This window comes from Erinaceus europaeus, chromosome 12 (genome assembly GCF_950295315.1).
Source record: "Erinaceus europaeus chromosome 12, mEriEur2.1, whole genome shotgun sequence".
NCBI classification, from domain to species: domain Eukaryota; kingdom Metazoa; phylum Chordata; class Mammalia; order Eulipotyphla; family Erinaceidae; genus Erinaceus; species Erinaceus europaeus.
In genome coordinates this window covers 21,364,833-21,390,404 of record NC_080173.1, presented here as the reverse complement: position 1 = coordinate 21,390,404, position 25,572 = coordinate 21,364,833, and the positions used below count along the sequence as shown (strand labels likewise).

General features: G+C 40.6%; 1 protein-coding gene across 3 annotated transcripts in view; it reads right to left on the bottom strand.

The window, feature by feature from the left end:
- SUCLG2 (succinate-CoA ligase GDP-forming subunit beta) overlaps positions 1–12,398 on the bottom strand; it is a 329,175-nt gene extending 316,777 nt beyond the window's left edge. For 2 of the 3 annotated variants that reach the window (XM_007535147.3, XM_060202910.1), the window contains exon 1: positions 12,278–12,398. In XM_007535147.3, the coding sequence (XP_007535209.2) occupies positions 12,278–12,361 (84 nt within the window). In that variant the 5' untranslated portion in view covers positions 12,362–12,398. The remainder of the gene's footprint in view (positions 1–12,277) is intronic. The other variant, XM_060202911.1, reaches the window with a different exon arrangement.
- Between the last annotated feature and the right edge of the window lie 13,174 nt (positions 12,399–25,572).

The following is a 25,572-nucleotide window of genomic DNA, read 5'->3' as shown; positions in this document are numbered from 1 at the left end:
AAGTCCTAAATAAGAATTATTTAGTTAAAGTGCAATTCTGGGCTTTCTACAGTCTCATCTTTCCTTCCTCATTTGAAAGACACTGTTACCCTTCAAATTCTGTTACACACCTGCCCCTTGCCCACATCAAACTGTTTCAAAAGAACTCTTATCTCATCACATCCTCTCCCTCAATCTCTAAGCAATCCACTCTACTGCTCCATCTTCTTTTTTCCAGACTCTTAGGATTATTTCTCAAAATTTCATTTTGTCATTTGCTCAAAGGTGTACAAATCTCTCAAGTTCTTCAGACACAATGTTTCTATCAAGTAATAGAAAGTGATATATTAAGTGTCAATTCTGGAATGAGCAGTAGAAAGAGTTGAAATGACTGGAAGCATTTCCAGTCAGATCAGGTACTAGACAGGGCTGCCCACTATCACCATTACTATTCAACATAATGTTGGAAGTTCTTGCCATAGCAGTCAGGCAGGAGAAAGGAATTAAAGGGATACAGATTGGAAGAGAAGAAGTCAAACTCTCCCTATTTGCAGATGACATGATAGCATACATAGAAAAACCTAAGGAATCCAGCAAGAAGCTTTTGGAATTCATCAGGCAATACAGTAAGGTGTCAGGCTACAAAATTAACATTCAAAAGTCAGTGGCATTCCTCTATGCAAACACTAAGTTAGAAGAAATTGAAATCCAGAAATCAATTCCTTTTACTATAGCAACAAAAACAATAAAATATCTAGGAGTAAACCTAACCAAAGAAGTGAAAGACTTGTATACTGAAAATTATGAGTCACTACTCAAGGAAACTGAAAAAGACACGAAGAAGTGGAAAGATATTCCATGTTCATGGGTTGGCAGAATTAACATCAACAAAATGAATATACTACCCAGAGCCATAAACAAATTTAATGCTATCCCCATCAAGATCCCAACCACATTTTTTAGGAGAATAGAACAAATGCTACAAATGTTTATCTGGAACTAGAAAAGACCTAGAATTGCCAAAAACAATCTTGAGAAGAAAGGACAGAACTGGAGGCATCACATTCCCAGATCTCAAATTGTATTATAGGGTCATTGTCATCAAAACTGCTTGGTACTGGAACACGAATAGACATACTGACCAGTGGAATAGAACTGAGAGCCCAGAAGTAAGCCCCCACACCTCTGGACATCTAATCTTTGACAAAGGTGCCCAGATTATTAAATGGGGGAAAGCAGAGTCTCTTCAACAAATGGTGTTGGACAAAATGGGTTGAAACATGCAGAAGAATGAAACTGAACCACTAGATTTCACCAAACACAAAAGTAAATTCCAAGTGGATCAAGGACTTGGATATTAGACCACAAACTATCAGATACTTAGAGGAAAATATTGGCAGAACTCTTTTCCGCATAAATTTTAAAGACATCTTCAGTGGAACAAATCCAGTTACAAAGAAGACTAAGACAAGCATAAACCTATGGGACTACATCAAAATAAAAAGCTTCTGCACAGCTAAAGAAACTACTACCCAAACCAAGAGACCCCTCACAGAATGGCAGAAGATCTTTACATGCCATACATCAGACAACAGGCTAATAACCAGAATATTTCAAGAATTTGCAAATCTCAACAACAAGACAACAAATAATCCCATCCAAAAATGGGGGGAGGACATGGACAGAATATTCACCACAGAAGAGACTCAAAAGGCTGAGAAACACATGAGAAATGCTCGAAGTCTCTGATTGTCAGAGAAATGCAAATAAAGGCAACAATGAGATACCACTTCACTCCTGAGAGAATGTCATACATCAGAAAAAGTAACAGCAGCAAATGCTGGCGAGGTTGTGGGGTCAAAGGAACCCTCCTGCACTGCTGGTGGGAATGTCAATTGGTCCAGCCTCTGTGGAGAACAGTCTGGAGAACTTGCAGGCTAGAAATGGACCTACCCTATGATCCTGCAATTCCTCTCCTGGGGATCTAGCCTAAGGAACCCAACACACTCATCCAAAAAGATCTGTGTACACATATGTTCTTGGCAGCACAATTTGTAACAGTCAAAACCTGGAAGCAACCCAGGTGCCCAACAACAGATGAGGGGCTGAGCAAGTTGCAGTATATACATATATATATATATATATATGAATACTACTCAGCTATAAAAAAGGGTGACTTCACCGTTTTCAGTTGATCTAGGATGGACCTTGAAAAATTCATGTTAAGTGAAATAAGTCAGAAACAGAAGGATAAATATGGGATGATCTCACTTTCAGGCAGAAGTTGAAAAACAAGATCAGAAAAGAAAACACAAGTAGAACCTGAACTGGAATTGGCATATTGCACCAAAGTAAAAGACTCTGGGGTGGGTGGGGAGAATACAGGTCCAAGAAAGATGACAGAGGACCTAGTGGGGATTGTATTGTTTTATGGAAAACTAGGAAATGTTTTGCATGTACAAACTATTGTATTTACTGTTGATTGTAAAACATTAATTCCCCAATAGAGAAATTAAATAAATAAATAAATAAATAATAGTTGAAATGACATGTAGTTATTTATGTCATCTCCCTACCACCAACAACCCTGCCCCAAATACAAGGTATTTCAGTAACTTCCTGGGAATCCTGCCTACTAAATCAAGTAAAGGTGCAAGTATGACAAAGCTCTCACTTCTACGGATTGGGTAGTCCATCATTAATTCATGAATACATATATTGTTTGGGGGTGGGGAAATAACATAATGGCTAAGCAAAACAACTTTTGTGCTTAAAGCGATGTGCTACCAGGGTCAGTCCCCAGCAACATCATAAGCCACAGCTAACCATTGCTCTAGAGAGAGAAAAAAAGAAAGGAAAGGAGAGGAGAGGAGAGGAGAGGAGAGAAAAAAAAAAAAAAGAAAGAAAGAAAAGAAAAGAAAAGAAAAAAGAAAAGAAAAGAGAAGAGAAGAAAAGAAAAGATGGCTGCTAGGAGCAGTGAATTCATAGTACAGGCACTGAAAAAAAGGGGAGGGGAGGGAAGTGCTTCATTCACAATAAATGTAACCAATCTGAGGCACCAGTCATCATTTTAAAAAATTGTTCTACAGAGGCTGGACAGTGGCACACCTGATAAGTGCACATGTTACCACCCACAAGGATCCAGGTTCAAGCCCCTGGCAGGGATGTAAGGGAGAAGGGGACTTCTCAAGCAGTGAAGCAGTGCTGCAGGTGTGTCTCTCTATCTCTACCCCCTTCCCTCTCAATTTCTCTCTGTCCTAATAAAGCAAATAAAATTTTAAATACATATATATTTTTTCTTTTCTTTTTTTAAACAGAGCACTGCTCAGTTCTGGTTTATGGTGGTGTGGAGGATTGAGCCCAGGACCTTGGAACCTCAGGCATGAGAGTCTTTGCACAACCATTATATCTACCCCCTCCCTAATTAAAAAATATTTTTAAAGAAAAGGAAAAATTTTTTTCTTTACAGAGGTCAACAATTTAGCATCCAAATTTGAAATGGATTTCTTTTCTAACAGCAGAAATTACAATTGTACTCCATTAGAAAAAAAGAAAAGAAAAAATGGTCAAGTGCATACATTAAAGTGTGCAAGGACACAGGCTCAGGACCCAAGTCCCCACCTGCAGGGAAGAAATTTCACAAGTGGTGAAGCAGAGCTGCAGATGTCTGTCTCTTTCCTTCTCTATCTTCCCCTCCGCTCTCAATTTCTTTCTCTATCCAGTAAGAAAGAAAGAAATAGGGCTGAAGAGACAGCATAATGGTTATGCAAAAGCCTTTCAAGCCTAAGGTTCTGAGGCCCCAGGTTCAATTCCCAGTACCACCATATGCCAGAACTGAGCAATGTTCTGGTGTCTTTCTCTCTTTTAGTATCTTTCCCTCTGTCTCGACTCTTTCTCATTAAAATAAAATAAATAGTTTTTAAAATAAATAAATAATAAAAGATGAAAAAAGTAAGATACTTATTCTTCTAGGCAAAAAGACAGATATAGGCATGTCACAATTCCCAGTACAGCCTCTACAGTCTTATTTAACTGATAAGAACTTCCACGCAGGAAGTCGGGTGGTAGCGCAGTGGGTTAAGCTCACGTGGCATGAAGCGCAAGGAGTAAGGATCCGGGTTCAATTCCCCAGCTCCCCACCTGCAAGGGAATCGCAGGTCTGCAGGTGTCTATCTTTCTCTACCCGTCTCTGTCTTCCCCTCCTCTCTCCATTTCTCTTTGTCCTATCCAATGACAGCAACAACAATAATAATAATAACCACAACAATGATGGAACAACAAGTGCAACAAAAGGGGGGAAAATGGTCTCCAGGAGCGGTGGATTCATGGTGCAGGCACCGAGCCCAGCAATAACGCTGGGGGCCAAAAAAAAAAAAAAAAAAAAAGAACTTCCACATAACCTTTAGTGAGCCCTGGCAATAACCCTGGGGGCAAAAAAAGAAAAAGAAAAAAAGAACTTCCACATAACCTTTAATCTTCACTTCTCAAAGTCATACATTCATCTTTCTCCCTCCACTTCGGTAAGGAGCCAAAACACTAAGCTGAAACCATTCATTTTCGAGTAAAGGACAGCAGAGAAATGTGTTTACATAGTCCCCTACAATATATATTATTTTCTCAAAGTCCTAAATAGAAGCTCCAGGCCTCAGAGACCACAAAACAAGGACTCTAAATAAAATTGCTGCCCAGGATGTCTGTGCTTCTCTTGTACCTGCTCCATGATGTTCAACCAAACATAAGATGGAAAATGCCTAGTCTACAATAACTACCAAGCTGAAAATTGTTATTAATCATTTAAACTCAGTGTCCTCACTCAAGACAAGACATGATCTAAGAAATGACCCACCAAGGGCACACCTGCTGTGCAGCACTGACTTATACAGGGGTTCTGGCTATCTGGACACAGTACTGATGCCCTTGTCTTTCCAGATCTGGGTCTGTGAAATGATATCTAACAATGCGTTGACAAAATAGTCCACTTAAATAGTGTGCTGTTTTGCTATGCGAATAACCCAGGTTTAAGCACAGCCCTATCAAATAAAATTGGAAAAAGAAAGAAAAAATGGTCACTGGAAGCAGAATTGTCATCCAAGCCTAGTACTTAACCTGGTGGCAAAAAGGAAAGAGAGGGAGAAGAGAGGAGAAGGGGAGGGGAAGGCAGAGGAAGAGATGGAAAGAAAATCAGTAAGACAGTTGGGGTGCACCAGGTTAAGTACACATAGTACAAAGCACAAGGACCTATGCAAGGATCCTAGTTCAAACTTCTGGCTCCCCACCAGCAAGGGGGTTGCTTCACAAGCTGTGAAGCAGGACTGCAGGTGTCTATCTTTCTCACTCCCTCTATCTTCCCCTTCCCTCTAATTTCTCTACATCCTATCCAAAAAAAAAAAAGCTGCAGGAGCAGTGGATTTGTAGTGTTGTACAGGCACTAAGCCCCAGTGATAACCCTGAAGGCAAGATAAATAAAATAAGAAAATTAAGGGTGGGGTAGATAACATAATGGTTATGCAAAGAGACTCATTCCTAAGGCTCCAAAGTCCCAGGTTCAATCCCCCACACCACCATAAGCCAGAGCTAAGTAATAATCTGGTTAAAGAAAGAAAAGAGAAAATTTAAAAATTAAGACAGCAGCACAGGAGATAAGCATGAAATCATTAGTTCAATCCCCGGCATCACATATCCCAGAGTGGTTGGTGCTCTGGTTGTCTCCCTCCCTTTATACTCTCATGTAAACAAATGAATAAACCTTTAAAAAAGAAAGGGAGTCAGGCACGTGCAGCGGGTTAAGCGCACGTGGCGTGAAGCCCAAGGACTAGTTGAAGGATGCAGGGGAGGCTCCCTACCTGCAGGGGAGTCGCTTCACAGGTGGTAAAGCAGGTCTGCAGGTGTCTCCCCCTCTGTCTTCCCCTCCTCTCTCCATCTCTCTCTGTCCTATCTAACAACGATGACATCAATAACAACAACAACAATAACTATATCAACAATAAAAAACAAGGGCAACAAAAGGGAAAATAAGTAAATAAATATAAATTTTAAAAAGAAAGAGAAAAGCAAAGAAAGAAAATTAAAGCAGGAGATAGTTCACCTAGAAAGGCATGCACTTTACCACCAATGAAGCCCAGAACCAGATAGGAGCACCACAGCACCTCCACAGAAATTCTACAGATGGTGGAAAGGTACTATGATAGCTAGCGCTCTCTCGCTCTCTCGCGCTCTCTCTCTCTCTCTCTCTCTCTCTCTCTCTCCCCCTACACGTGTGTGTGTGTGTGTGTGTGTGTGTGTGTGTGTGTTGTGTGTGTGTAATTTATTTTTAAAGGATGGAAATTAAAATAAAACAAAGAAAAACCCACCTAGTCAAGTAGATTTTTTTAAATATATTTATTTATTTATTACTGGATAGAGACAGAGAGAAACTGAGGTGAGAGGGAGATAGAGAAATATCCGAAGCCCTGCTTTACCACTCATGAAGCTTCCCCCCTGCAGGTGGAGACAAGGGGCTTGAACCCAGGTCTTTGTGTACTGTAATGTGAGCACTTAACCAGGTACACCACTGCCTGGCCCCTCAAATAGATTTTCCTTGATTATCTAATCGACATCCCCACTTCACTCTCCATCCCCCAATCATACTTTTTTTTTTTTTTTTTTTTTTTTTACCAGAGCACTGCTCAGCCCTGTCTTATGGTGGTGCAGGGATTGAAGCTAGGAATTTGGAGCCTCAGACATGAGAATCTGTTTGCATAACCATTATGCTATCTACCCCTGCCCATATATCACTTTCTTTATAGCATTTGTCGCTGGTTAAAGTCATCTTCGTTACTGTTTACATGCGAATGATGCAGCTGTTTCTGACCCCCACTAAAATAAAGTATCATGTGGTTTCGGCTATGCCATGCAAACACCCTGGTATTTGTGAGGCGAACATGATAGCCACTACACTACAGAAACAGACACACCCTGGTGTTTGTAGAGAACCTTCAGTGCTATGGTACTTATTTGTCTGTCTGAAAATGTCAGCCTAGGGCAAAAAAGCCCTACCAATGACAAAATTAAAATAAATAAATAAATAAATAAATAAATAAATAAATGTATATCAAGGGTGTGGTGTGGAACTATTCCCTGTAGTAGTCTTGGGATCTTAAAGACCATTATATAATCACAAATAAAAAAAACATAAAAATTGTCAATGACACTAAGCATTTAGAATGTGAGTCAAAGGGCAGAGAGGTATCTATAACATAGTGGTTATGCAAAAGGATTTCATGCCTGAGGCTCTGAGGTTCCAGGTTCAATCCCCTGGCACCACCAGAAGCCAGAGCTGACTGAGCTATGGTCTGGCAGAAAAGAAAAAAAAAAGTAGAACAGAGAGTTCAGTCGGACAGTGTTTTGTTTTGTCATGTCTGTTAAGGATTGAGACCAAATTCCACTGTCCTAAATGAAACTTTAGTGCTGTGGGGTCTCAGTCAGTTGATCCCAGTGTCTGTCTGTCTGTGCCTGTTTCTCGCTCCATTTTTGAAAGAAAAGTAAAATAAATGGAATACAGGTCAAATGTAACCTTACCCATGAGAGGATACCAAGTCTTTCTGTGAGAGTAGCTAAATTAATTCTCAAAGCATAAACTGGGTTGTTTTGTGTGTGTGTGTGTGTGTGTGTGTGTGTGTGTGTGTGTGTGTGTTTTACCTCTGTATGCCCAAGAGTTTTGTACAAGGCCTAGTTCAAAATATGTCTGGACCAAGAATGGTAACAGATTTCTAAGGCACTTGGTGAGTATGCTTAAATTTGGTGGGAAAACTGGGTCACATTCTATTGCAATGTCTGCTTTGGGAAAGGAACTAGGTAGGCAAAAATGTCACAGCAGACTTAGCTAAAGCAGGTTAACAGAAAAGCACTCTAGAAATTGGGGAAAAAATTAAATATATATATATATATATATATATATTTATCAGTAACCACCTATTTTTATTGCCAATTGAATAAAAAAAAATAAAAATATATGCAAACTGACAGTGACTAGGACCTTACTACAGGATACTAACTTACATGCTGACATAATACATTTTTATAAGGAAATATACACTCATCAAACAATAGCCTGGTGATATGGGAACTTAATAAATATTTATTCTGAAAGCATTACCACAACTCCATAAACTTAAGCAAGTGAATGAATCTCTTTAAGTGTCAGTTTTCTATCTGTAAAATGAGCAGACTGGATTAAATGTTTTCTAAGACACATTTCTAATTACTGGATACTACGTAAAATCCACAATTTCTTGTTTTGTTTTGTTTTTACCAAAGTACTGCTTAGCTCTGGTTTAGAGTGGTGCTGAGGGTTGAACCTAGGACCTTTGGTGCCTCAGATATAAAAGTGTTTGTGGAAAAAAAGTGTGTGTGCATAACTACTTTAGAAATGTATTATCTGCTCTTATCTGAAAGAGAAGAGGGAAAAAAGAACACTCAGAAGTTGTAATAGGGTAGTCCGGGAGATGGCGCAGTGGGTAAGGCTTTGGACTCTCAAGCATGAGGTCCCAAGTTCAATTCCAGGCAGCACATGTACCAGAGTGATGTCTGGTTCTTTCTCTCTCTAACTATGATTTTTTTTTTTGGTTTTTTTTTTTTAATTTACTATTATATTTATTGGATAGAGACAGACAGAAATCAAGAGGGAGGGGGTTATAGAGAGGGAGAGAGACAGAGAGACACCTGCAGCCCTGCTTTACCACTTGTAAAGCTTTCCCCCTGCAGGTAGAGGCCAGGGGCTTGAACCCTTGCGCATTGTAACACACGCGCTCAACCAGCGCTCAACCAGCGCTCAACCAGGTGCGCCACCACCCGGCCCCTATCATTTCTCATGAATAAATAAAATCTTAAAAGAGAGAGAGAGAGAGACCTTGAGGCTGGGTACTGGTGCACCTGGTCGAGTGTACCTATAACAATGTACAAGGACCTAGGTTCAAGCCCCCAGTCATCAACTACAGTGGGAGAGCTTTGTATTCACAAAGCAGGTATGCAGGTATTTCTGTCTCTCCCTCTCTTATAAAAAAATAAAAATAAGTTGTAATATTATAGGTGTGACTTAGAAAGGAAGCGAAAGCAAGGCCATAGAAAAAACTGGCATGAAAATTATAGATATAAATATACATAGACGAGTGGTCTGGGAGATGGTGCAGTGGATAAAGCATTGAATTCTCAACCATGAGGTTCCAACTTCAATCCCCAGCAGGACGTGTACCAGAGTGATGTCTGGTTCTTTCTCTCTCTCTATGTTTCTCATGAATAAATAAACATTATCTGCTAAGCCTGGTTTGCATAATTTCACATGATCTTTTTTTTTTAACTATTTTTTTAATTATTTTTTTTCTTTATGGGGGATTAATGTTTTATAGCACATTATCCATATATACATAAATCCAAGTTAATAAAAAATAATAATAATAAATCCAACTTAATCAGGGAAGCAACATAAGAAATTCTCTTTGAGCTGGGAAGACAGAATGAGTTATGCAAAAAGACTTTCATGTCTGAGGCTCTGAGCTCCCAGGTTCAATCCCCCACACCACGATAAGCCTGAGCTGAGCTGTGCTCTGGTGTCTGTCTCTCTTCCTGCACCTATCTCATTTAAATAAATAAATAAATAAATAAATAAATAAATAAAAATATTAAAAAAGAAATCCTAGGAGCAGGTGGTGGCACACCTGATTGAGCACACGTATTACAATGCTCGAGGACCTGAGTTCGAGCCCCCGGGCCCCACTAGCAAGGGGAAAGCTTGGCGAGTGGTGAAGCAGTGCTGCAGGGCTTCTGCTTGTCTCTCTCCCTATCACCCCCTTCCCTCTTGATTTCTCGCTGTCTCTATCGAATAAATAAATATAATTTTTTAATTAAAAAAAAGAGAGAGAGAGAAAGAAATCCTTCTACCACCTCCCCTCACATCTTTTTTGCCAAATTAATGGTATCTATATCCAACCTGATTCTCTACATTATTGTGTTCAGATTCCAATCTCTTAGTCAAGAAGCCTAACCTAACCATACTTCAGCTAAACACTTACATTTCTCTGTATAATTACTTCTTTCCCTTGCTTGAGTTTTCACTGCCCTGGGCCCCATGTTTCTTGTCAATTCAAGTCTCATGGCACCACAGTTCTTGTTTTTGTAACACTTTAATAATGAATAGAACTTGATCACCTGGAGGTATTCTCCTTACTCTATTACAAGTTATTTGTGATTTTTAATTAGGCAAAACCTCCATTCCTTTTGCTATCCACCAGACTGTCAAGAGTTTATTAAGGATATTATACAGTGATAAGCATTAGCACCTTTTAAATTGACATTAACAAAAACTGGAAAATTAGAAGTCAGGAAATGAAAAAATAGGGGGGAAAAAATGTCTTGCAGATGTCATGATTAACCAAAACTGAGAGTAACAGAAAATCATTAGTAACATAGTCTTAGACTTCATAAATATTATACTATGCCTATTGTGGTTAAAATTGCACTAGTGATAATTTGCCTCTCAATTAAAAATGAGAAAATGGACAAAGAGGCTGCCCTGCTGTGGCTGTCCTTTTAAAGAGATTATCTGGAAAAAATAAGAAGAAAGTGTGGTTTCTCCCGGAGTCAACACTAACTCAAAACTCCACAAAACTCTTGGCTTATTTTTTTTTTAATTTTTTATTATCATCATATTGGATAGACAGCTGGAAATCGAGAGGGTAGGGGAAACAGAGACACCTGCTTTACCAAAGCTTTCCCCTTGCAGGAGGGAAGAGGGGTTGGGAGGAGCTCAAAACCCAGGTCCTTGCGCATTGTAAGATGTGCCCTCAACCAGGTGCAACACTAACTGGCCCCCAGGGCTTATGTTTTTTCATAGAAAGGTGAAGCAGGGCAAGGGCAGTAACATTATGGTTACGGTTACGTAAAGAAACTTTCATGCCTGACGGACCAAAGGCTCCAGTTCTTTCTTTAACTTTCTAAACTTTATTTATTAGAGAGGGATTTCGGGGGAGGGAGAGAACCAGACATCACTCTGGTGCTGCTGGGCAACAAACTTAGGACCTCATGCTTGAAAGTCCAGTACTTTATCCACTGCACCACCTCCCGGATCTCTCTCTCTTGAAAGTCCAGTACTTTATCCACTGCACCACCTCCCGGATCTCTCTCTCTCTCTCTTTTTTAAGATTTTATGTATTTATTAAGGAGAAAGATGGGAGGAGAAAGAACCAGACATCACTCTGGTACATGTGCTGTAGGGGATTGAACTCAAGACCTCATGCTTGATAGTCCAAGACTTTATACCCTGGCCATCTCCCAGGCCACAAGGCTCCAGTTTCAATCCCCAGCTCCACCAGAAATCAAAGCGAACAGGGCTCTGGTTGAGGAAGCGAGATGATTAGTAACTGAAGGTAGTACAGCGCCTTGGACTCTCCAGCATGAGGTCATGTGTTCAATCCCCTGCATGGCATATTCTGCGGTGATGTTGTGGTTCTTCTCTCCCTCTCTCATGAATAAATAAGTCGTAAAAGAAAGCGAAAGAGAGGGTAGGGGCTGTGCACCCACTTGAGCACACAAGCTGCCATCTGCAAGGACCCGGGGTTAAGTGTCCAGTCCCCACCTGCTGAGTGTCCATTTCTCCCTATCTCCCCTGCCCCTCTTAATTTCTCTCTAGCTTAACAAATAGTTGTGTGTGTGTGTGTGTGTGTGTTTTGTGAGGGGGAGAAAGAGAGAGAGTGAGAGAAAAGGAAAGAAGTGGAGCGTTTACCACGTCTCTCCTAACTCCTGCAAGTCTGCAAAGCAGAATGTCCTCTCTCGGGGAGGTGACTTCAGCTGAGATCGATTTCTAAGCATATTTATGGGGCCTAACAAACGGGTTGGGAGTTCGAGGTAAGTCAATGGCATAAGTGACAAAAACCTCGGGACACCCCCCCCCAAAAAAAAAAAAAAAAAAAAAACTAGTCTGTGGAACTTTGCCTCCTACTTGGAAACAGCACTTTTGGACACCTGGTGTGTTTCTGAGTGAACGGAGGAACCCATGTCGGCGAATCGAGAAGATGTTGGGCAGCTCAAACTAGCTGGGACACGCCGGGCTGCACTTGCCCTCAGTCTCGGGTCCCCAAAACGGAGCCCCGGGGCTGCGGGAGCCCCTCGTGCACACTCCGCACCCCCCCCCCCGCACTGCACCGCGCGTCGCTTCAGGATGGTGCAACTCAAGGGGGCGCGCACCACGGTCCGGAGGTGGGTGGGTGGGGGGACTCTCCCGGGTGGGGGGAACCCTCCCTGAGGCGCCCTCCTCAGGTCCGCTCACCTGGAGCCTGGCCGCCAGGAGCGGGGTCCGCAGCGCCATGTCTCGCACAACTTTCCCGGCCACAACTGCCACGGGGGACGCCATCTTGGACAGGAAACCCGCGCTGGGTCGCCGGAGAAGGCGAGGGGGCGGGTCCCGCGGGTCCCGGCCAGCCCCCTCCGCGCGACCCGCCTCCGCCCCAGCCCCCGGGGCGCACACGCGCTGCAGCAGCCCCGGACTAGCACCTTGCAGCGCTTTCTGGACCGGGAGCCGCCAGCGCGAGCTTTGCGGGGCTGCTAGGATCTGGGATTCCCCCGTCCCCACAGTCCCTATCCTGACCTCTGTGCATTCAGAGACCCAGACCCCAAATTCACTTGGAGCGTTCAGAGAGGCCTGCTCTCTTTGTCAATGCGTTATCCGTTTGAGCAAAAAGTCATCCGAAACCCTGAGGTCTTGGGAGTTAAACTGGACTGGGATGAATTCAAGACAAGTGGATATTAGGAATTCCAGTGAGTGTTGGAAGAACCTATCCATGAAACGGTCGCCTTCTGGCACCTGTAATCTAGTCCTGGGGTCACAAAGGTTTGACTCTCCGAAGTGTTGCTGAACTGCAACTGGAGAATAAAGGGGAGTCAAGTGGATCTGGAGAGGTCTGTGAAGTTCCTGAATAACTTAACTCGAGATTACTGGAAAGTCGTTGACGGACTTTATACCCAATAATCTCCATAATAAGAGCAGACATTTGGAATTCACATTACTCGAAGTGCACAAGGCGAGTTCAAGTCTCTGGTTCCCACCTGCACGGGAAAGCTTCACAAGTAGTGAAGCAAGGCTGCAGGTATCTCTCTGTCTCTCTCCCTATCTCCCCCCCTCAATTTCTTTCCCTATCTGATTATATATATATAATTATATATGACCAAAGCAAATATGGCTAGTATGTGTCAGAGTACAAATATGAACTAGTTTAGTCTTCTTAGCAACTTGTCTAGTTGGTACAGGTGTAAAAACATCCATTTTGCAGGAGAAATCCAGGCAAAGAGTTTAATAAACTTGTTCGAGACGACAGATCAGATAAGGAGTACAATTAAGTTTCAAACTCATTCTGGCTTCTCTCCACATTATTTTTTAAATGTTTTCAGGAGAAAGGGTACAATGTAACAGAACTGGGCAAATGCTGCTTTTCTTCAAACAAACAATGCTGTCAATTAATCTTATCGCAATTGAAAATTTAAAAGCTTCTTTTGGAGCAAGGGAGATAGCATAACGGTTATGCAAAATATTTTTTATGCCTGAGGCTCCATGGTCCCAGGTTAAGTTCCCTGCAGCATCATAAACCAGAGCTAAACAGTTTTTTGGTTTAAAATACTAATAATAATGCAAGAGAGATGGCATAATGGCTATGCAAAAAGACTCTTATTCTTGAAACTTTGAAGTCCCAGGTTCAAACCCCCCCCCCCCATACCACAATAAGCCAGAGCTAAATAGTACTCTTAGATTAGTGTGCTGCTTCACCATGTGCTTAACTCAGGTTCAAGCCCTGGCCCCCTGCATCAAAGAAAGCTTTACTGGCGCGATGTCTTTCACTCTCTGCCTCTCTGTATTTAACAAACAAAATAAAAAGAAGAGGAGGAGGTAAGGGGAGAATACTATAATCCTAATGGCAGTTACCAATGATACCTTAATAAGAATTTTTTTTGTATTACTTTCCTTAATATTTACATCTGTGAGCCTCAGTTTCCCCACTAGAAAAATGAAGGCCAGATATGACATCATATTTGAATTTAGGATTAACATCATGGCATTTCTCATTAATTCTGCATATGTAAGGGGGTAGATAGCATAATGGTTATGCCAAGAGACTTTTATGCCTGAGGCTACAAAGTCCCAGGTTCAATTCCTTGACACCACTATCAGCCAGACTGATCAGGCGATCAGCTGATCAGGAAAAAAAAAAAAGAAGAAGAACTCTGCATACATTTGTAAGTATAATTTCAAAAATCTCCATGCACAAAGTTTGGATTTATAACACTCTACCTACACTATTTCTTATTCAGCTTATTATTCCAGAAAAAAATGAAATATCAGTAAGCCCCCACACCTTCTTTAATCTTAGCAGTGCATGTAATAGTGAAATAATGTCCTCATTTTCATATCCACATTGATTACTCCAGGGACTCTGATTTGCCAAAGAGACATGCCATGAAGACCAGCACAGGGATAGCGTGTCTAGCAGTTCCAATGGTTGTTTATCATCACCTTTTCATTTAAGCATTAAACCCATTTGACAAACACAAACTCATTGTAATCAACAGAGCTGAACAGAATTTTTAAAGAAATAACCCTAATTTTCACAAATAACATATTAGAGTTCATGCTGCTGCATGTTGGGAATGAAAATCAGTTACAAGGATAAAATAAAAAATATATGTGTGGATTTTCTTTTTTTGGTTATTTCTTTTCTAACAAGTTACATGTTTTTTGTTTGTAATTTACACTGTGTATATTGGTAATATTCCAATTACTATCTGCAGCAACTGTTTCAGTCACTGCTTCAATTGTGTTATTTGCCAATGGCATAGAAAGATCATTCTTTGTGCTGAAGTTATTCTCGCATCTTCAATAATACATTAAGATGATTTAATTGATTTATTATTGCTATTGATGTCGTCGTCATTGGATAGGACAGACAGAAATCAAGAGAGAAAGGGAAGACAGAGGGGGGGAGAGAAAGATAGACACCTACAGACCTGCTTCACTGCCTGTGAAGTGACTCCCCTGCAAGTGGGGAGCCAGGGGCTCCAACTGGGATCCTTATGCTAGTCCTTGTGCTTTGCGCCACATGCGCTTAACTCACTGTGCTACCGCACAACTCCCTCCTTCAATGTGTTTATGCTGTTCACAGCACAGTGAACTTCTCTGTTCCAGACTCTTGGAAACAGAGTTGGCAGTCAGCTGAGGTAAAGAACAAACACCTCATCACAGACCCCTGCAAGCGTCAACCCGGCTTTGACCTAGCACGTTATGATTGGGCCCTCCTCAATCACTATCAAACAGGCCATGGCCGGTGCGCCGCTATGTTCCACCGCTGGGGAGCCAGAGACGACCCGAACTGCCCCTGCGGCTACAGACAGACTATGACCCACATAGTCAACGACTGCCACCTCTCCAGATTCAAAGGAGGTCTCGAAACTTTACATCAGGCTCAACCTGACGCTGTTGACTGGCTACGGAAGAAGGGCAAACGCTAGAAGAAGAAGAACAGCACAGTGCGATGAATCAACTACAAAAAAAAAAATCAGTCTATAAGAAAATTTAAGAATGTATAAATGCCTAGAAATCTGTCAGTGACCTCCAAGATGAAAATTGAGACCGATGAAGGGAAATAATCGTCCAGTAGCCCATATAGTGGTTATTATATCTAGTGTTCTTTGACATCATGGAGACCTGCTCCCCCCACTTCTGCTGTATTAACTGACCACTTACTGTGTACCTTCTCAAAATTTTGTAGAAGGTATTTTATATAGTCCACTATACAGATCCATTGTACAGATATGCAGCCTGAGTTGTATAGGAGAGAATTGTAAGCTGAGGTACTGAATAAGAGGAAGGCATTTCCACCAATCCAGTATCCTTTCTAGGTTCCACAAACCAGCAGAACTTTTTGCACTGATGCTGCTCAGTTCCATGATCTTTAGTGATGCATAGTTAATGAGCCTTGAAATATGATCACTGGGACTGAGAAAATTAAATGATACTTGTATTCAGTTTAATTTTAAACAGCCATACATGGCTAGTTGCTACTGGAATGGCTAGCAAAAGTCTACACAGTCCAACTGATATACAAAAGTTTGCACTAGCCCCTTGTTTTCTTGAGTCCCATGGTTGTTCTTAAGACAAGACTTTGGGTACAAATTGTTTGTTTTGAGAGAGGAGAGAGTGAGAGAAGAGAGAAGAGGAGAGGAGAGGAGAGGAGAGGAGAGGAGAGGAGAGGAGAGGAGAGGAGAGAGGAGAGAGGAGAGAGGAGAGAGGAGAGAGGAGAGAGGAGAGAGGAGAGAGGAGAGGAGAGGAGAGGAGAGAAGCAAATTGAAGTGAAGAGAAGAGAAAAGAAGGACTACAGCACTGAAACTTTCTTCCATAGGTGGGGTCCAGGATCAAATCCAGGTTGTACACATGACAAAATAGCACGCTATTGAAATGAGCTATTTTGTCAGCCTCAATTGATTTATTAAAAAAAAAAAAAGAAAGAAAGAAAGAAAGATCTTCAAGGGAGTCGGGCGGTAGCACAGCAGGTTAAGCGCAGGTGGCACAAAGCACAAGGACATAGGGGTCCCAGTTCAAGACCCTGGCTCCCCACCTGCAGAGGAGTCACTTTTCAAGCACTCTTCCTCACACTATAGATCAAACATAAATACAAAGAAGTCTCAGTTTAAAGTGAGATATAACACATAGCTCTATGTGGCCCCACCTACCTACCCTCCATCTCCCTAGAAGTATACTTACAGCTTTGCAAGGCAGCTCTTGCCTCAGGTATCTATGCTTGTTTGCCTTAAAACTTCATTTAGCTGCAGGAGTAATGATTAGTTTCTCATTTCTTCTATTTCACTTCCTCATCCTATGCTGAGGATCATTTTTCAAAAAAATATTTATTTATTTATTCATTTCCTTTTGTTGCCCTTTTTTATTGTTGTAGTTATTATTGATATCATCATTGTTGGATAGGACAGAGAAAATGGAGAGAGGAGGGGAAAGCAGAGAGGGGGAGAGAAAGATAGACACCTGCAGACCTGCTTCACCGCCTGTGAAGTGACCCCCCCCCCCCGCGGGTGGGGAGCTGGGGGCTCGAACCGGGATCCTTATGCCGGTCCTTGTGTTTTGCACTGTGTGTGCTTAACCTGCTGTGCTACCTCCAAATGACATTTCTAAACTGTGCTCTTGCCTGCTTTCCTTACCATCAACAATTACTGAATTATCCCTTTCTAAGTCATTTCTATCTCTGCATCGATGCTGTAAACATCCCTGCAGTCTGGGTGTAACCATAAACTAGCTAAATCTTTACTTTCTCAATTCAGACCTGAAGAGACTTCAGCATTCCAAAAAGTGTTTGTTTTTGTTTACTATAAACATAGAAAGATTAGAGACAACAAGAACAAATCATCAAGAAGAACCGACTTTTTTTTATTTAAAAAAAAAAGCTTGGTAGAGCTCTCAGAAAAGCAAACATAATTATGATAGAATTAAGTCCACTGAAAACCCACTCCGAGAGATGGATTAGACTGGGAAATGCTACGCATGTACAAACTATTGTATATTTTTAAATTTATTCCCTTTTGTTGCCCTTGTTGTTTTATCGTTGTAGTTATTTTTGTTGTTGTTATTGTTGTAGTTGTTGGATAGGACAGAGAGAAATGGAGAGAGAAGGGGAAGATGGGATGGGGGAGTGGGGGTGGGGGTGGGGGGAACAGATACCTGCAGACCTGCTTCACCGCCTGTGAAGCGACTCCCCTGCAGGTGGGGAGCCAGGGGCTCGAACCGGGATCCTTACACCGGTCTTTGCACTTTGCGCCAGTTGTGCTTAACCTGCTGCGCTACAGCCCTACTCCCGAGTTGATTTTTTTAATCATAAGAAGAAAGCAGAAAGTCTTAAGCTATTGTGCAATCATTAAATTAATTGAAATACTAATTCTCAAGTCATTAGTTTCATTTTAGCCAAGCTGAGGAAGTTCTATCCTAATATTCTGCAGAAAAATAGTAAATTTCAATTTGAAAATTCTCCAAGTGTTAATGGCACTGACATCCATCTGATTTAGTAAGGATTCAAAGCATTTGAGAGCTAAATGTTCTCAGGAAGCAATTGTTACACAATCAGCATTAGTTGGTGCCGTACATTAAAATATTTTTTTCCTTGATCAAAATGAGGTTTTTTTTCCCCCCACAACCCTGCTCAGTTCTGGTTTATAATGGTTCCAAGGACTAAACCTGGGACATTAGAGCCGTAGGCATGAAAGTCTTTTTTCATATCTGCTATACAAACTTCTTGAGCTTTCATGTTATAGTTCTGTGTTTCATGGAAAAGAGATGTAATTTTAAGTAAGATAAACTTAAGAATAGGATACATATATGGCATGGGACCATAGCATTTCTCAACTCTAGCTTATGTTGGTACCAGGCACTGAACCTGGGACTTTAGAGCCACATGCATGAAAAACTTTTGCATAACCATTATGCAGTCTCCCTGACATAGAAAATATTTCTGGGGGTGGGGCAGTAGCACAGCTGGTTTAGCGCACTTGGCGCAAAGATCGAGGACTGGCTGAAGGATCCCTGTTTGAGCCCCCAGCTTCTCACCTGCAGAGGGTTGCTTCAGGGGCGGTGAACCAGGTCTGCAGGTGTCTATCTTTCTCTCTCCTCTGTATCTTTACCTCCTCTCTCGATTTCTTTCTGTCCTAGTCAACAACAATGACAACAACAATAATAACAATGATAAAACAACAAGGGCAACAAAAGGGGAAAAAAATGGCCTCTAGGAGCAGTGGATTCATAGTGCAGGCACTGAGCCCCAGCAATAACCCTGGAGGAAATATATATATATATATATTTTTCCCCCTAAGGTATATGATTATGACTCAAAAAGTTGTATTTCTTTTTTAAAATATTTGTTTTCCCCTTTGTTGCCCTTGTTGTTTTATTGTTATAGTTATTATTGTTGTTGTTATTGATGTTTTGTTGTTGGATAGGACAGAAAGAAATGGAGAGAGGAGGGGAAGACAGAGAGGTAGAGAGAAAGACACCTGCAGACCTGCTTCACCGCCTGTGAAACGACTCCCCAGCGGGTAGGGAGCCGGAGGCTCGAACCGAGGTCCTTAAGCCGCTCCTTGCGCTTTGTGCCCCCTGTGCTGAACCCGCTGCGCTACTGCGCGACCCCCGTAAGTTGTATTTCTAAGACTGGAAAAAAAGAAACAAAAACCTGAGTTGTAATTCTAAAAGGCAAAACTTTGGAAGTTCAACATTGTCTGTTTCCTGTGACCTAATTAGAGACGAGCAATTCATTTCTTTGATTCAATTTATTCAGTCCTGTCCATCTGGTTAATTCACAGGGCAAAGGCAGGGAATCCGACTTCTATTGCTCAATAGAGTGTGTAGTCAGAACCTTTTCTGTTGATGGTAACAGAAACCGAAGTCAAAGTTAGGGCGTTTGTCAGCTGACATAAAATACCCCAGAGTTTTCAGCCATCGCCAAGCAAGGGAACTGTGATTTTGCACCTGTGCACCAGTCATTGGCTACAGGTTGCCCTGAGGGATATAATTTTCCAGGCACTTTTGTTTCTTACTCTCTAGAGATGAGCCGGCCTGCTCTTGTAGACCAAGGACAATCCTCTGAAGAAAGCCGCAATTGTCAACATTTTACTGCAAAGCTCAGGGAATATGGTAGCTGACACACAATCCTGGTGTCACATTATCCTTGAATAGACAGAATAGTGGGGTTTTTATGATAGGCAAATACAACTAGAACCATATTTTATTTTTTTTAAGATTTACTTTTTTTTTTTTTTGCCTCCAGGGTTATTGCTGGGGCTCAGTGCCTGCACCATGAATCCACTGCTCCCGAAGGCCACTTTCCCCTCTTTTGTTGCCCTTGTTGTTTATCATTGCTGTAATCATTATTATTAGTATTATTATTGATGTTGGATAGGACAGAGAGAAATGGAGGGAGGAGGGTAAGACAGAGAGGGGGAGAGAAAGATAGACACCTGCAGACTTGCTTCATTGTTTTTGAAACGACCTGAGAGCCGGGGGCTCGAATTGGGATCCTTACGCCCCTTGCACTTCATACCATGTGCGCTTAACCCACGGCACCACCACCCTGTTCCCATTTTTTAAAAAAATACATTTTATTTTTAATGAGAGAGATACAGGCAGACAGATAACCAGAGCACTGCTCAGCTCTGGATTATGATAGTACAGGGGACTGTGGCACAGGAGTCTCAGGCATGAAAATCTTTTTTGCATGATCACTATGCTAATTTCCCCACAACCCCAGAGCCATGTTTTTGACCCAAGGAAAAAAACAATTTACCGGAAGAGGAAAGGTTCTGTTACATGATTAAGAAACGGGTGATGGGCAGATAAAATAATGATCACTGGGAGTCAGGCGGTAGCGCAGCAGGTTAAGCACAGGTGGCGGCAAAGCACAAGGACCAGCTTAAGGACCCTGGTTGGAGCCCCCGGCTCCCCACCTGCAGGGGAGTCGCTTCACATGCAGTGAAGCAGGTCTGCAGGTGTCTATCTTTCTCTCCCTCTCTCTGTCTTCCCTTCCTCTCTCCATTTCTCTCTGTCTTATCCAACAACAAAGACATCAATAACAACAATAATAACTACAACATTAAAACAACAAGGGCATCAAAAGGTAATAAATAAATATTTTTTTAAAAAAATGAACATTATTGCTTTATTTATTTATTGAATAGAGACAGAGAGATCCAGAGGGACAGGGGAGTTGGAGAGAAAGAGACACTTGTAGCACTGCTTCACCACTAAAGAAGCTTTTCCTGAAGGTGGGGACTGGGGACTTGAACCCAGGTCCTTGTGCATGATAATGTGACCACTCAACTAGATGTACCACCACCATTTCTACATGATTTCACCTCACTGATGTGAGTGCATCAAAGTTCATTCCAAGAAATTTGAGTGAAGATAAATACATTTAGAGCAGGCAAATTATTTCTACTGCAAATATGCTGTTACTAACACTGTTTTGCTAACATCTTCATTGAGATATGATTAACATACAAAAGTGTAAACCTGATAAAATTTGACATATGCCTACCTTAGAAAGTTTCCCATTCTAAATCTCACATTCTTTCCTCTTTTGATATCTTTGAGCAATTACTTATGTGATTTTTGTCTTTATAGATCATTTTGCATTTTCCAGAATTATATTTAAATGGAATCCCACATTGTGTACTCTTTTGGGAGAGGTCTTCTGCAATTATTCTGAGATTCACTAATGTTTTGTACATTAATGGTCCACTTCTTTTTATTGCAGAATAGTGTTCCACTATAAATATATACACAGGACTGGGGAGACAGCATAGTGGTTGAGCAAAAGGATTTTCATGCCTGAGGTTCCAAGGTCCCAGGTTCAATTCCCGAGCACCACCATAAGCCAGAGCTGAGCAGTGCTCTGATATTTTTACCCCTCTATCTTTCACACTGCATCTCTCATTCATTAAATAAATAAAATATAAATATATAAATATAAATATACACACCACAGTTTATCTGCATACTAGTTGGTGGACTCAACACTGCTATATGTCATATTATATGTGATATTCCTTTTCTTTCTTTCTTTCTTTCTTTCTTTCTTTCTTTCTTTCTTTCTTTCTTTTTAACAGTGCACTGTTCAACTCTGGCTTATGGTGGTGTGAGGGGTTGAACCTGGGATCTAGGAGCCACAGGCAGGACAGTCTTTTTGCCGTATTATACTATCTCCTCTGCACTTCGTTCTTCAAAGTCATTTCTGAAGCTGTCATCATGGAGTGTACTGCCAGTGTTCTCTTCTATACATTTGATAGTTTCTGGTCTATTGTCCAAGTCTTTGACCCATTTGGAGTTGACTTTTATGCATGGAGATTTGTGATGGTCCTGTTTCATTCTTCTGCATATTTCAACTCAATTTTCCCAGAATCATTTGTTAAAAAGACTTTCCTGGGTTGGGTGGTGGCACATCTGGTTGAAAGTACATGTTACAATTTGCAAGGACCCAGGCTTGAGCCCCTGGTCCCCCACCTGTAGGGCAAAGCTTCACAAGTGGTGAAGCAGTGCTGCAGCTGTCTCTGTACCTCCCTCCATCTCTATCTCCTCTTTCCTCTCGATTTCTGGCTGTCTTTATCCAATAAATAAAAATAATTATTTTAAAAAAAGCATTCTTTTCTCCACTTATTTTGGACCTCCTTGTCAAAAATTAGTTGCTCACAGGTGTTGGGGCCTATCTCTTTCTCAACAAGCTTTTAAGAGTGCAAATTAGATATTCACTAATTGATAGTTAGCCACTCAACATTTACTGGATATTTACATATTCAAAAGAAGTTTTACAGGTTTATACTCTTTAAACCCTTATCTTCAGCTTTCTTCCTCCCATAAAGGGAAAATAAGCCACTTCTTACTCTTAAAAATAAAACAAGGGAAAAAAAATAAAAATAAAACAAGGGACAGCATGTTCCAGGAGATGGCACAGTGGATAAAGCAATGGACTCTCAATCATTAGTTCCCGAGTTCAGTCCCTAGCAGCACATGCACCAGAGTGATGTCGGTTCTTTCTTTCTCTCTCTTTTTCTATCATCCTATCTTTCTCATTCATAAGTAAAGAAAATCTTTAAAAAAGGGGGGGGGCAGCAACCCTGGCTTGAGCTCATACTTACTACATGGGAGTTTCTACTGGAAAGAAGCTTCATGAGCAGTGGAGCAATGCTGAAGTCTCTCTCTCTCTCTCTTATCCTCTAATTAAAAGGAAAGGAAGGAAGGAGAGAAGGAAGGAAGGAAGGAAGGAAGGAAGAAAGGAAGGAAAGAAGGAAGAAAGGAAGGAAGAAAATGGATAGCAGAAGTGGTGGTGGAGTCATGGAGGCACTAAGTTTCAGAGACAACCCTGGTAGCAATAAATAAATAAAACAGAACAGAATAATTTGATAGAGTATTTCCTTTTAAAATATTTTATTTTTTAAAAATTTATTTATTAATTGATTAAGAAGATAGGAGGAGAGAGAGAGAGAGAAAAAAAAAAAAAACCTCCAGACATTCCTCTGATATACAAGCTGCCAGGGATTGAACTTAGGACCTCACACTTGAAAGTCCAATGCTTGAACTGTGCCACCTCCCTGAGCACTATTTTGTTTATTTTAGTCAGAGAGGTGAAGAAAGAAAAGTATAGAGATAGATCAGAACACTACTCAGCATTGGCTTATGGTGGTGCTGGGGGTTGAACCTGGGACCTTGGAGCCTCAGGCATGAAAGTCTTTTTCACAACAGTTATGCTGTCTCCCCAGACCAATAAGCTATTTCCTAGCTAGTGTCATGTCCTACAAAAATGTTTTTGGCCATTTGTACTTATTAATTATTTGTTAATTTCACTATTAAACAAGACAAATGGTAGCTGAAGCATGCTCCCTATTCATATACCTTAAATTTTTGACATAAAGTAGAAAGTGATGGTGAATTAAAGACTTTGGAATTTAGCATATTTCTCAATGAAAAAAAAAGGGGGGGCTTACATCTCACTTACTTGAAAACTCACCTGTCTGCACTTATCTGGCACTTCAGTTTTTTAACTATATATTTTATATATATTTAAATATATATATATATATTTTTACTTGTGCATGTCCTGTCTTCCTAATTCAATTGTAATCTCTTTGAGACTCTCAACAAAAGCAATGCTGTAGGAGTCCTGAATGTCCCAGTATAAAATTATAAAACTACTCTCAGTTCAAGTGGTACAAACTTTAATCTTGGCAGCCTAAAGTCTTTAGCTAGGAAAGGACTTAGTGATACAGTTTAAAGTATGTTACCTAAATGTTGATAACCTTATAGAGTGGAAGTTGAAACTAGAAAATCAAACATCATTAAAGAAATCACAGGAGCTGGAGAGATAACTCACTGAGTAAAGCATGTGTCTTGTTTTGATGCAAGTGAAAGTAGCAAACCCAGGTAGTAATTAAAAGCAAAAGAGGAAGGAAGGAAGGAAGGAAGGAAGGAAGGAAGGAAGGAAAGAAGGAAGGTGACAGGGTTATTTGAAAGTATTTTACATTAGGAAGCATGTCAAAGTAAGCTTCAAAGAAAAGGAAGTAGGGGCCTTGTTTTATATCAAGTATGGGTAAGATGAATTAATAAGAGTTTACATATATTTAGGAGTTTTCCAGGAAAAAAAAATCACGCATTCTATGAAGGGAAAAAGTGGTCATGTTCAGTAGAAGTACATACAATCATCAAACAGGGGTGAATAAGAAAATGGTGGCAAAAGGGGCTGGTTGGTGGTGCACCTGGTTGAGTGCACATTACAATGTGCAAGGACTCATGTTCAAACCCTGGGTCCTCACCTGCAGGGAGAAAGCTTTTTGAGTAGTGAAGCAGTGCTGCAGGTGTCTCTCTGTTTCTCTCCTTTTCTATCACCCCCTTCCCTCTTGATTTATGGCTGTATTTAACCAATAAATCAAGATTTAAAAATGGTGGGAAAATATCATCTAGATTCTGAGAACTCCCAACTCTTTGACACACTGTCAAAATCTCAGATCAGCCTCCTTGGAATTGAGATGCACACATTTAAATAACGAACATCCCCTGGCCTAAGAAATGTCAGCATCACATAGATATATGTGTGTTTATTTTGTTTTGTTTTTTAGTAGATGTATCCAGGGTAAAACTGGTATGTTGTAACTCTCAGTAAGAACTAGTCATATTGCAAGGACTTTTCTTTCTTTACACTCATTTGAAGCCTTGATACACAGTATAAAATAAGCATTGCAGAAGTAATAGCACAATGATATCCTATTCACATTTCTGTCTACTACCATTCTGGCCTCACTGATAGTGGCCTGATGAAATTACTGTGTGAGCATTCTCATTCTGAGCCTCTTATTATCAAGGAAGGAAAACTCAAGGAGATCCACTCTTTTCCTTGTTCTTGAATATTTGCTATTTATCTAGGAGAGCAGGTTACATTTCTTATTTACTTGCTTTTGTTCCTTTCCCATCCATATGCCAGAGAGAAGAAATTTTAATCACTGAAAGAGCATTTGCAGAATAAATGTGATCACTGCTATTCCTTCAGTGAAGAGTTTGAATAAATGATCTGTAGACTTTTTAATGCATTTCTCTGAATGTGTGTTTCAATTTGCACAGAAGTTTAATAATTTGTTTTGTGTCTCTAAAGACTTACAGATTCCTCCTGGGGTTTGTTGCAAAAGATTCCATTTAGAAAAAAAAGTGTCTATGAGTAATACATTCTCTGTACTTTCCTACTCTCTGTTAATGGCTAACAGCACTGACTAAAACAAGCATGCTGTTTCTCTCTCTCTCTTTTAATATCAGAATCAACAAGAACTTGGGTTTTAACCTTTTTACAAGTTTCAGAATTCAATATTAAGTTTTTGGGATTTTAATACACAACACAAAAAATTAAGATCAAATGATAGCTTAAACTTGCACAATGATTGACTTTACATTTAATGAGTAATACTATACTGTTTTATTTATTTGAATCTTTATAGTAGTTCTATAATGTAGATACTATTGTACCCGTTTTACAAATAAGAAGTAAGTTT